At 34.8% G+C, this 12,287-nt stretch overlaps 1 protein-coding gene across 1 annotated transcript in view; it reads left to right on the top strand.

The window, feature by feature from the left end:
• Window positions 1–12,287, top strand: part of DNER (delta/notch like EGF repeat containing) — a 119,478-nt gene that overhangs the window by 72,656 nt on the left and 34,535 nt on the right. The window contains exons 5-7 of the mRNA XM_017822288.1: window positions 1,803–1,948; window positions 7,823–7,976; window positions 11,447–11,560. Of these exons, the coding sequence (XP_017677777.1) occupies window positions 1,803–1,948; window positions 7,823–7,976; window positions 11,447–11,560 (414 nt within the window). The remainder of the gene's footprint in view (window positions 1–1,802; window positions 1,949–7,822; window positions 7,977–11,446; window positions 11,561–12,287) is intronic.

Raw genomic sequence — 12,287 nt, 5'->3', positions numbered from 1 at the left:
TTTTTATCTGATCCCTTAAAATATTTAGCTAACTTGTAAAGGCTACACTCAAGCTGATGGTGTCTATGTTGGACATGAGATTTTCCTGTTTGAAGACAGGGTGTAGGGATTGTAGACAACTAATTGTTGAAAGAAGGCAGCATTTCAAAAAGTGAAATCTAAAAATGAAGGACAAAGAATGGAAGTCTTCCATATGATTTTCTATGGAATTTGTAGAATTAGTCATGCCTGACACTTCTGTATGCAGAATGTAAGTAATGCTTAGCAGCTGTTCTGAAGGAAAATTCACTTGATGTTCTAAGTGTTCCACAAAACTTTTGTTTATTCCTGTTCATAATAAATGTTTTGTTGTACTATTTTTTTTTTGCTTGACTAAATGTTGTGCTATTTCCAGTCTATAATGCAAGAAGCTAGACTGCATCATTGAAGCTCCTTAGAGGTTTAGGCTGTAAGTGGATTTTAGAATTTAAAGTAGAAAATGTTAGAAAAAAAAATTCTATGTCATACACTTCTTGCATCTATTTACTGTGATTCTTTTTAAAAATAAGAATATTTAAAAAAAAACCCATCAATTTTTTAGCTTAAATTCTCCCTGTATTAATTTCTAAAGAAAAGAATAATGCTGCAATGGTTCTGTATCTGTAGTGTTCCATACTGGTACTACACTCAAATAGCCTTTGGAGTCTATCTACACTAAGGATAGTGGAGCCAAATTTGACAATTTATGGAAGGATCTTTGGTGGATTTTTTTATGCATGTATTCTGCATACAGTATATACACTGTACCAAACTTACACATTTTATATCAGTGCACATTTATTCTGCCACAAGCTCCCCAAACAAAACAGCCACAGGTGGAAGGGCTGTAACCCAGGAGTTTAATCCCTGTGCTGGAACAATGTAGTTCGAGCACAAGGGAAGTACAGGAGCAGAGTCTATGTTTTGAAAAGAACTCTGACTTAATTGTGTATGTCATGGGCTGTGTATGTGCCATATTTTATTTTTCCTGCTGTCCTTTATTTTATTTTCCAGATATCTCTGTTAGAAATGTGGGTGATAGTGATGTCGTTAAGCTCCAGTGTGTTTTAATAGCTTCCAACCAACAAGGTTTACAATTCCATGCAATTACAAGTGCTAGCCAGAGATTTATGAATTTCCCTCTTCTTTGTCAAATGTTCCCATTTCCATGTACTGTTCATCTCTACCTGCTATATCACCTTATAGAGAAATCAGATCAGACATTCAATAATACTTGCATTCAATAATACACAAAGAAATGCTGTCAAGTTGTGTATGTATATTTTTGCAAACTTAATAAAAAATAGAGACAAAGGGATTCTGCATCTTTAGCCAATGTAATGAATCTGTGTGCTTTTGAGCTCTGAAGGAACTTTTGTGAATTCATTTAAACACATTCCTCCGCAAAATTTGATTTTGATGTTCCTTGTCATTAGAAAACTTAAAAATATATTTTTTTACATATCAAAAAGATAGCAGGCATAAGCATTTGATTATTTGAGACCTAAAAAATGATTGCAGATCAGAGCTCTGGAAGTAGATGCGTTTCACCATCCTGCCTTTCTTTTATTAATCAATATAATGAGCGTTTGTCTCCAAACTGTGTTCTTGTTTATATTTACACGCATTGAATTCAGATAGAATGTGTGTTAAGTGGGAGCAATGCTGTTCTTGGTTGACAGTTTATTTCAAATCAGTTTTATCTACTTGTCTAGCTGTAGAGCACTAATATGTATCAGTGTTTTTGTCACGTAGTAAGAATAGTTTCTTTTTTTTTTTTAAAGGTTTTTTGAACGATTCAGTTACCAAGTGCATTGTGGCTCTACGCTTGACCGTGGTAGTGAAAGTCAGTACCTGCCTGCCTGTGGGAAGCCATTCAGAGAACTTGCAGTGCTCGGGGAAAGGAAAATGTATCACCAAACCAGATGAGGTAAGGGGAACTTATCGAGACCTTCCTGAAGTGTGGCAACTCCACGAAACTATAAACTCAGACTCTGAGTGTGTGCATGCCTTGCTGCTGTGTCACAGCCTTCTAAAGCTCACAGGTGTTACTGGATAACAACCATATATTTATTGCCTATACCTAGAAATGAAGCACTTGAAGTAAGAAAATAACAGATATGAGGTGCAAAGTTTCTTACCCTTCCTGGCAGCAAACCCAATTATTCTGATCAGGTAGAAGGTAATTTGTACTGCATCCTGCCACTACCTAAGAATGTTTCTTTATGAGAAAAGGCCCATGTGGTGGACACTTGGGATCTCCAATCTCCAGACCAATGTGTTCCAGTTTAAGTCTTCAACCTTGTTTTGGTCTTAGGTCTGATTTAATTTAGTGCTTATCTCTACACATCTTAATAACTGGTCACTCAGAATACACTGGTCAGTGCAATGGAATTATCTGAGCATAATTATGAGAAGAAGCAGAACTGAGTAATTTGGTATTGCTTGAGAGTTTTCCTGTACATCTTTCTCTTTTACGTAATACTACACTGAGAGATTACAATGCCAATTCCACTGCCCACTGTGGATTTTTTATGTGGTCAAGTAATATGAGAAAATAAGAACCAAATCTGTTAAATTTGCATTCTGTGTTTTGCTTTTACAAAACCAGACTGGCCTTCTGTGACTTAGATCCTGTATACTCTGTTACCTTCTATACATGTTATTTTTTATTTCATGGATTAAAAGTCATTTACAGCACAAATATGCGCAGTTAATCTTTGGTTTTATTAATATTCATTTGGGAGATAAAAGCAATAGTAACTGTTGAGTAAATATTAACAGCTGTGAGCCTGCTCTGAGCACAGAAAATTTGGCATATTTAGTGAATTCACTTTTAGTTCATCTGCTACCATTTTCTGGTTTAAATTCTCAATAAGCATGTTTGATAGAAAAAGGGTGTTTTGAATTGTAACAACAATAATTAAATTGCTACAGTAATCTATATATACAAGGCAGTGCTAGCATCTGGAATAATTGTCTGTTTTATTTCTCAAAAATGAATTTTATAAAATGCTGGAGGTAATGTGTGAACATAATTATTGCAAGATGCATTTAGAAATAAGTGCTACTCTGCTATACCAGCTGGCTGGTATCCAAGTAAATTATTCATTCAGATACAGGGTTTCATAGTCCAGTTTAGTTTTTCTGCTTTACTATATTTATAATTTTTATTTTATAAATTTGGCATCTTGAACTTCACTTATGTAAATAATATGTTCAAATTTACTGTGTATAACATCATATCAAAATTTAGTCTTTTTCCATTTTTTTGTCAATTTGAGAGTTAAAGCCTTTACTAAATAGCCTTATTTTGTATATTTTCATGTTGTTTGTCCATTTTTATGACTAATTTTTTTCTCTTGTTGCGTGTCATATGTCACAAAATAAAAATAAATTATTTCCTGTATCTATGCAGAAGAATTAACGCTTTTCTGCGTTAAGGAAAATGCATATATGGCCTTTAATAATTATCCATGTGTTATAAATATTTAAGACATGGCAAGTAAAGTAAAATTTTCTTTAAAAGGAAAGACAGATCGACTTCACGACAAGAAAGAGAAGCAATTATTTCACTCAAAAAAAGATAAATCAGTATTTATATGTCCCTACTTGTAATCTTGGCACTGAAAAATTTATGTGTTAAAATTGGAATAGTTAGTGATAAATGAGCCCTGCCTTGTGCACATGTGGTATGTTGTTTTCCCTGGCAAATGAATAGAAAAATTTAGGACTGTTCTTATATTTCCACTTTTCTTTCTCTGAATCTATTAACAGGAAAGTTTATTGAGGCAGTGTTTTGGATGTAACATGCACTAGGCTGTAGTTGACCGACTCTGTCCCTGTGGGACACAGAAACCATGTTGAAGTCCATTTCTGGAGAGGTGTCTATCAATTAATGGCAGTCAGAGATCTGCAATTAGCAGGAATCTCAATATCTCTAAGGACAAAATAATATATAAAAATTAATGTAAATATATTTGTATGAATAAATTTTTTTTTTTAGAAATGCAATTTCTTCTATTTTCACATGTTACAAACTGCTCCTGAATTTTCTAGAACTTGAACAAATGAGGAATGTCCCCAGTGATCCTCTCGAGTGCCATCAAACCTGTGCCAGGTAGCCTGCTGGGCTCACTAAAACCTCAGATACAGTGACCAAAATGCACATAATTTATGTCCAGCCTCCTACTTCAGGGAGAATAAAACTGCTGTGTTGTCTCTTTGTCCATGGTGTTTGTTTAGATCTGTGAGATTTCTTTGCTCCTCAGCCTATTAACTTGCATAAGAGAATTTATTCTCAGCTGAGAAACTGATTCATGCCCAGCATAAGGTAAAAATAGAAGGTGCGTATTTCATCAAGCAGAATGTTTTTGCCTTTGTTTAACTCAAACTATGTGAAATATACCCTAAAATATCTCCATGATTTCCCTAACGACGGAGCAAGCAACTGCCAAAATTACACGCTTGACATGTACGACCATTGCGTTGGTTTCCCAGGACACAGTTCTTTTTGCAGAACTTAAACTTTAATTTTCTTTAAGTTTACAGCAAGTCCTTTGTGATTTGCTGTTTGTTTTTATCTATAATTCATTCTGTTTTGCACAATCTAGTCTTGCAGGATGCAAAGCAACTTCTTAGAAGAATAGATAAAAGACCTAATACCATGAACAAGCTCAGAGCTCTGCTGGCTGTAGTCATTGCTCCCAGTGCCAAGAAGATTTATGGTTGTCTTTGGGGCTTTATGGACTTCATAGTTTTATTTCAAATCTAGTTTAATGTAGAAGAATGTAGGAACACATCTGCTTAATGGGAAATTTGAATGTAATTAACAATCTGCAGTGGTATGAGCACAGTGGCAAACTGTTATCTATGGAGTGCATACAACTGTAAACAAATGAATTCTGGTCTAACCTGGGAGTCTTGGACAGTTTTTACTCATTCCTTACTGATACATAACTTGACTTCTACTCTACTTTTTATAGACTGTGGATATGAAAAGCAAACTTTTAATGCAGAGTTTCTTTTTCAATTACTGTTGCTTTTGAAAGTAACATAAAATCCACCACTTTGAACAAAGTTCTGTGAGGTTTTGCTGAGTCCAAGTGATGCCTTTTCCTTGCTTTGTATGAACTTTGTACCTCTGCCTTCCTGCCATGCTTGCCATTTGTCCACAAGAGGGAAGCAGGAATGTGTCAAAAGTACAACACTGGTCTTGGCATCATCACAATACAACTTTCAGATTCGTATACTCAGCCTTACACCAGAGTAAGTTGTCCTCAAACCAGTTAGGTGTTAATGGAAGAGAAAAGTATTTGTATTAACACAAAGAAGAGAGATTTGTCTGGTGTGAATTTCTGACTTCATGTAGGATTTTGAAGTGAACTTCGCCCATCTATTCATTTTGAATGCCACAACTTTATTTATATATGGGGATAAAGTTGTTTCTTTCACAGATTGTTCTGTTCCATAACTTCAGTTCTCCCATGTAAAATATGGAAGAGCTGGCTGTGTAAAAATGAGATTTTATTGCTAGATTTAGAACCCATGAGATTTACACAAAAATAACTGGCCTCTGCTGGCACAGAGAAATAACATATTGAAATGAATAGCAATGGATTCCATCTCTTCTCTGTGGACTAGAAGCTTTGGGGTAGATATATTTAATTATAATTTGTAAAAAGGCAAATTATAAGAAACCCTAATGTATACCTGAAGGCAAGCTGCCCTACATATGGGCTTATTTTCCTAAGTCCAATATATTCCTAAATACAAAGTATGTAATTATCGTACAGCAATGTTTTGCTCAAATATTATAGCAACTCACTGGGAGTTGTAATAAATACTGAAAGTCTTTCTCAGCAAGAGAAAGCATAGACATAAATTTTATTCTTGTCCTCTTAACAGTTTCTTTACTATTGTAAAAAAAAGTACTTATTACTCTGCTTACTTAAAATAGGGAAAACATTACTATATTCCAACTATATTTATAATATGATACAGCTTGCATAATATCAGATTATTTAAGAAATTTATTTTATTGCCATCCAAAATGATATATTATAGCTTTGCACTCGCTTAATCAAGTAAAATACACAGGTGAACTGTTTATAGATAGTAGATGGTTTGGGAGTTCTTTGATAGTGACATTAATACTGCTGGTGTGGCAATGTGGTGCTGCTTCTTGACTTAGTTTTCCTCAAATATGCTAGTACATGTTAGCTATTCAGGGAAACAGTAATAGTATCAGTTGGGGGAAGTGACAATAACACCTAATCTTCTCTATAGAATAACTTGTCAGCACCTCAGAACTGTTACCTGTCATTAGATATTTCAGTTTGAAGTGTTACAATGCTTTTCTTTTGCAGCTTTCAAAACCCATTTTGTTAACTACTCTTTATGGTAAATTGATGCCTATGTTAAACTCTTCGAGTGATATCAATATTATCTGAGCTTTTCTTAACTTCTTATTTAATCAATATTGTTGAAGCAGTGGCTGATTGTTGCGCTGTTTAAATGTATTAATACTTATATTGCTGTAGCAGGATGTTAGTGCAGGCAGAGCCGGGCTGCTTGTGTGTCTGTAGGCAGCTCACATGAATTATCTTTAAAGTAAGTTACTGTACTATGGGAGTACAATAATTTTGACTCTGTTTTGCTTGCCTGACTTTCTGTTGAACTGCAGCCTTGTTTGGAAACCTGTCGTTTCTAATATGTGAGATATTCAGAGCTATTTTGTGAAGAGGCTTGGGTAAATTCCAGAACATTTATAGACTGTACTCTTAGTACACTTAGCAAGGACTTCTTGCACTCCTGATAAATAACATGCCCATCATTTTAAGTTTTAGAGATGTATCATATTGATCCTTGAATAACTCTACCAGTGAGGTATTTGTAAGGAAGATTGAAATCTGGGGTTTACTGAGTAAAGTTTTTTATTTATGTGAAGATGATTATTTTCTACTTAAGCCACAGATGTTTATTCATATGAAGCAAACACGAGTAAAAAATAGCAGACCCCCCTCTTTTTGTTTCTACTTCCATGCACATTTGCATTACAATGTCTGTGCATGGGACAGCTGCGTTCCAGCCCTAATGATCTGGCTTTGAAACCTGTGAGTGATGTTGCCATCTAGTGTTTATTGAGCAAATTCAGATAGATATTTAACCTAAATCTATACTGCAGATGAGATAACTTACCTTGCTTCCTTTCTTTGAACCTTCCTTGGCAATGTTAGTGAGGTAAAGTTTTTTTAAATCTAATTTTAATTATATTATTACTAAAAATGTCATATCATGCCCCTTTAGCAGGGGTAGTGGTCTTGTTTTTTTATTAAGCAGCAGGGTTTGGAAAAAGTAATGAATACATTGGGAAGAAGACATATTTTAACAAAATTGAAGGGGTTGTTACTGCTGTAGCACCACTGAAGTGACCCCCTGGGAGCCAGTCCTGCCCTTCCCTTGAAGGGTGCATGTTTGTAGTAGGATTTTTTTGCAGTAAATCTGCACATTACTTATCCTGACAGTTATTTCAGCCTATAAATCTAGTTTCTGGAATGGAAGAAAAAATTTATAGTGATTTAGGTATTATGGATCTGATCCCAGCCTCCTTGTCTGGATGAAATGACCCGACATCATTAAAAATTTTAGCTGAAGAATTAGTGCAGGTTTAGTATTTGATGTATCTATGGCAGCTGTTGTTGTTATAAACAGGAAACCCGAACATCTATGTTCAGTAGGGTATTAAATGAAAACATAATCTTTGAAAATATATTGGGAAGGACATATCCTGTTTGTTTTTTAGGCAACATTTTTCTGTGAGTGTGAAGATGCTTATAAGGGTTCCCTGTGTGAAGAATTTGATGCTTGTCAGAGCCAGCCCTGTCAGAACAACGCGACCTGCACCGATGTGGCCCAGAAGCACGACAGGAACAATTTCACCTGCAGCTGCCTGCCTGGTAGGTTTTGTGTTACACTTTGAATAATGCATTTCTGCTTGGACAGCCAGGGCACATGTTTTGCTGAGCAGTGAACTGTGCAACCTCAGATACCGGGAAAGATGGAAAATACAACAACACGAGGGCAGTTTTCAAAAGGCTGTGAAAGATTCTTCATCTAAAAAACACCATTGAAAGCACATGTCTAAATCATAACCTAATGACTGAATTGTTCATAACCACTAGAACTTTAACTATTAAGAAAACATAAGCAAAATTTTGTTTACATCAGCTTTTTCCTAATCAGATTTTTTTCAGTTTTCAGATTTTAACTATATATTAAAACTAGCTGTTGAATAAACATGCTTTCATTGTAACCAGTAAACTCTTTCAAATGGGAGAAAATTCTCTCTATGTGATGCAGTTCTTGGACCATTCCTCAGGATTAACTTAGATTTTGAAAGCTTTAAAAAAATTAATAAAATAAACTGAGTAGTTCGTGGGTTTGCTTAATGAACAAGTGTCTGATTTATCTGAAGTTATTTTAAGAGTTTGCTTTAAAAATTGGATCAAATTATTATTGACATCGTCACTGAAATTAAAATTAAACTAAAAGTCATGGTCATATGCTGGAGGGTAAATACATGTTATTGGAAAAAAACCTTACTAAATGGCTGTTATAGAAAAGTCTTCTATCTGAACTTCATATTTCAAAGCCATTTGTTTGCTTTTATTGAAATAATTGCCCTGGAAATTGTTTTGCATCAAGTACTGTTAGGTTAAATATCTATTTTCAAATTCCCTACCTCAGAAGACATGCAACAGTGATTCTAAAAAACCCTGCCTGAATTCCATGAAGTCAAAATTTTCACTGGAATATAATTTTAATATAAAATATTTTTCAAATACTTCAAAATTATTGGTTGTGGGTGTGTAAGAAAAAAAAGTGGAATATTTATGATAATTCTGATGTTTTTGTTCTAAAGCCTAAGGTGTTTCCACTTGGATATCTTCATATTTTCAGGTTGTACAATTAAGTTTTGCAGAGTAACATAAATATACTTCGTAGTGTGGTTTAGTGTGTGTTGTTGAAGGTTGGAATTGATGATCTCAGTGTTCTGTGACCTTCACACATTATGATTATGTTTATATTTTAAGTTTTGTAAAATAAATCTTCCTATTTTTTTAATAGCAAGTGTCTGATGTTATTCAGATGGCTCAATCACTGTTGACGTCAGTGGTTTGTGTTTCTATGCATAATTATTTTTTGCACCAAACTTTGCATCCACACATCAAAAAATAGTCAGGAAAACTAACTGTTTTCATTTAACATGGAATTTCTAAAAAAGAAAAATCATTTCATACAGAAAAATATTAAAGAAAATGGTAGATAAGTGTTTAATGATCATATATATCTCCATATGCAAGTTTCACAAACATTTGTATGTGAATATGATTGTTTCCCAAATTCTAATGGAAGGAAATGTTATGAAGTTAAATATCAGCAGAAAATGCAGAGGTGTAAGGATTCTTTATTTGTATCTCACCAGAAAACTGCCTTCCCCCTGTCCCCCCCTGGTGATTGCTCAGCACCTCTGCATTTCTAGCCCTTGTGACATATTTGCTATGATATTCCTGAATCATATTGTCTTTCAGATGGACAAAACATGCCCCATAGATAATGATAAGATAGGACGTCTTTCTTTTTGCAAATCTGTCATAAAATATTATCTCTGATGAGTTTTCCTGCCAGCTGTAGTGGCAATCACAGGAAGACAGATTCTTGTAGGAAGCTTCAGAGCAGCACAGTCTGTGCTGCCTTTCTGTGCCGTGTTCTTTTGGATACCTGTATTCCAGGGTAATTTTTAACCTTCACAAGCTTGGTAACATTCAAAGATGGAAAAAAATTTATATGAGTTAAGCATATTCAATACTGTGTTATGATTGACAAAAATAATTAGCTGAATGTGAGAACCTGGAAAACTATGAAGCCTACAGATGAAAGAAATTCGTGGATGTAGTCTTCTGTAGTACTTCAGTGTTGGAGATCAATTGAAATTGCAGAAAATCACTAGTTTTCCAGAGTGAAACTGGAAAGTGCCCTCCAAATGCCTCAACCTGGTCCAGAGGACCTGCCTTGTGAGACCAGAGTTCTGGCTTTCAGCCTCATTATTTTTCTCCAGTTTAGGTGATTTCATTGAATCATACGACAACACACAACGGAGCTTCTTTCTTCAGGTTTTGCATTGCAGAGAATGGGTTTGTAATTCAGCTCTCTATAGCATATAAAAGTGGAAGAGTTCTGTAGCAGTGCTCCAGCAACTCCAAATACAACAATGTGTTGGAAGCTATTTTATGGTGATAGCAATAGGTTTGAACAGGTATGGGTATTAACCTGCCCAAAAGACACATAAAATTAAATTTTGATTGTATTAAAAATAATTATTAAAAAAAAAAAGATTCCCCCCCTGTTGTTTGGTTTAGTTTCTCTTCTTTTTCCTTTTTCCCCCTGCATCAGCAATATCCTAGTCCAAGCATGTCCTCTTTCTCACCTTGGGGTCTTTGTCTTCTATACCTGTTTCTAGCAGTGTACTAACAGTGTCACCTGGTCATAGCTTACTAGTCTTTAACAACAGATCTTGAGTTAAACGTGCTTGTTATGGAAGATATTTACAATTTTATGTAGGATTACTTTAAAAAAAATAATGTCTGTGTGTAGCATTTAGTTTCTTCTTCGGTCATGCATTCATGAGAGTTTCTTGGAAGTAAATAAAAGTTAGAAAAGGGGAATGTGTGGTATTTGTTAAGGAATTAAAGTATGGAGTGTATAATAATTTAGACTGTATTTTTAAGTTTGTTCATTTTCTGGGGATGTGTTACAGACATCAGACATATGGAACAAAGCAGACTTATGGTCAAATAGTACAGTACACACAATCTGTAGCTTGTGAACTTATAGGAGCTTATTTGGAGGAGTTTGCAACTGTGCTGAGCAACTCTTCACAGCTCCCACTTAAAATAAACACTCTTTTTGAAGCCCAGAAGCAGAAGCAAATGACAGTCATTCAGCATATGCACAAATAATTCATAGTGTCAAGTTCTTTTAAAGTCTTGATAAAGATTATTGACTTGAGATTCAAGATGCATTTGAAAATCTTTCCAAAATTACTTATTTTTTTGGTTATGTGGGTGCTGATGAGGATTGAGCACCTACCTCCATTGTATTAGTGCTGTCAGAATATTGCTGTAATTAAAATACAGTTGATATAACCTCCAGCTTTGTGCTACTTATTTATGTTTCTCCAGTGAAGAATACATTTTAATTAGAAATCTCATTTTTATAAAGAATTAGAAGACTGTCCTGTATTCTATTGCTTATTTGGTTAATTTTAGTGAAGAAAAGTATTGTTACCGTTTGGATGACTAGTAATACATTTTGTGGTAAACCCTCACTTTTGCTCTGTTTTCTGAATATTGTGTGTATTTTGTAGGTTACACTGGAGAGCTGTGCCAGTCAGAGATTGATCATTGCATCCAGCAGCCATGCCAAAATGGAGGTACCTGCTCATCCAACATCCATGGATTCACTTGTCAATGCCCAGAAGGTAAACAGCAAGCACCTGTTTAGTACCTCATACAAACTGGTGTTTTGTGGTGTGTGCTCAGTCTAAATTTTCAGTTATATTGATACACGTATTAAAATATTTTTTAAATTGTGCCTTAGCCCATAATTGTAAGCAGAAAAAAATATCCAGATGAGAAATGATTGTACAGTCAGCAATAGGATAGGAAGTGTGGCAGGGGCTGTTTCAACGTATATGTTCTTTCATTCTTCGATAGAAATCAGGCTCCAGCACTGTGAGAAAGGTGAATTTGAGGAGACTTAGGATGTGATCTTATTTTTATATTGTCCACTAAATGTGTGAGAAAAAGATGCCTCCCTTGTAGCCTTTGCACATTTCTGCATATGGGCCAGCTGGCTAAAATATGTGTAAGAGTAATAACTCAAAACTAAAGGAATTATTTCAATCCCCCAATATTTTAATTCCTTCTCCTTCCAGTTTGGACATATTCCTTTCTTTGAGTGTCACTGGTAAACTCTGTAAATATAACTGTGTGAAATGAGGACACCCCAATGCCGGTGTGTGCTTTTGTAACCTGAGCTGACTGCAATGACAGATGTCTAAACTGCGTATTAAAAAATTATCATGAGTGGAAGCTTTCAATTATGAAGCCTTCTATTAGTTATTTGTAATTAAGATTAGAGCTTTGAATTAATTATATTTCTGTCCTTACTTGATCTGTGGATGTTGTTTTTGTTCTACCAGCACC

This window comes from Lepidothrix coronata, unplaced genomic scaffold (genome assembly GCF_001604755.1).
Source record: "Lepidothrix coronata isolate B3197 unplaced genomic scaffold, Lepidothrix_coronata-1.0 Scaffold97, whole genome shotgun sequence".
NCBI lineage: Eukaryota > Metazoa > Chordata > Aves > Passeriformes > Pipridae > Lepidothrix > Lepidothrix coronata.
The sequence above is the reverse complement of the archived record's forward strand: the minus strand, read 5'-3'. Positions and strand labels throughout refer to the sequence as shown.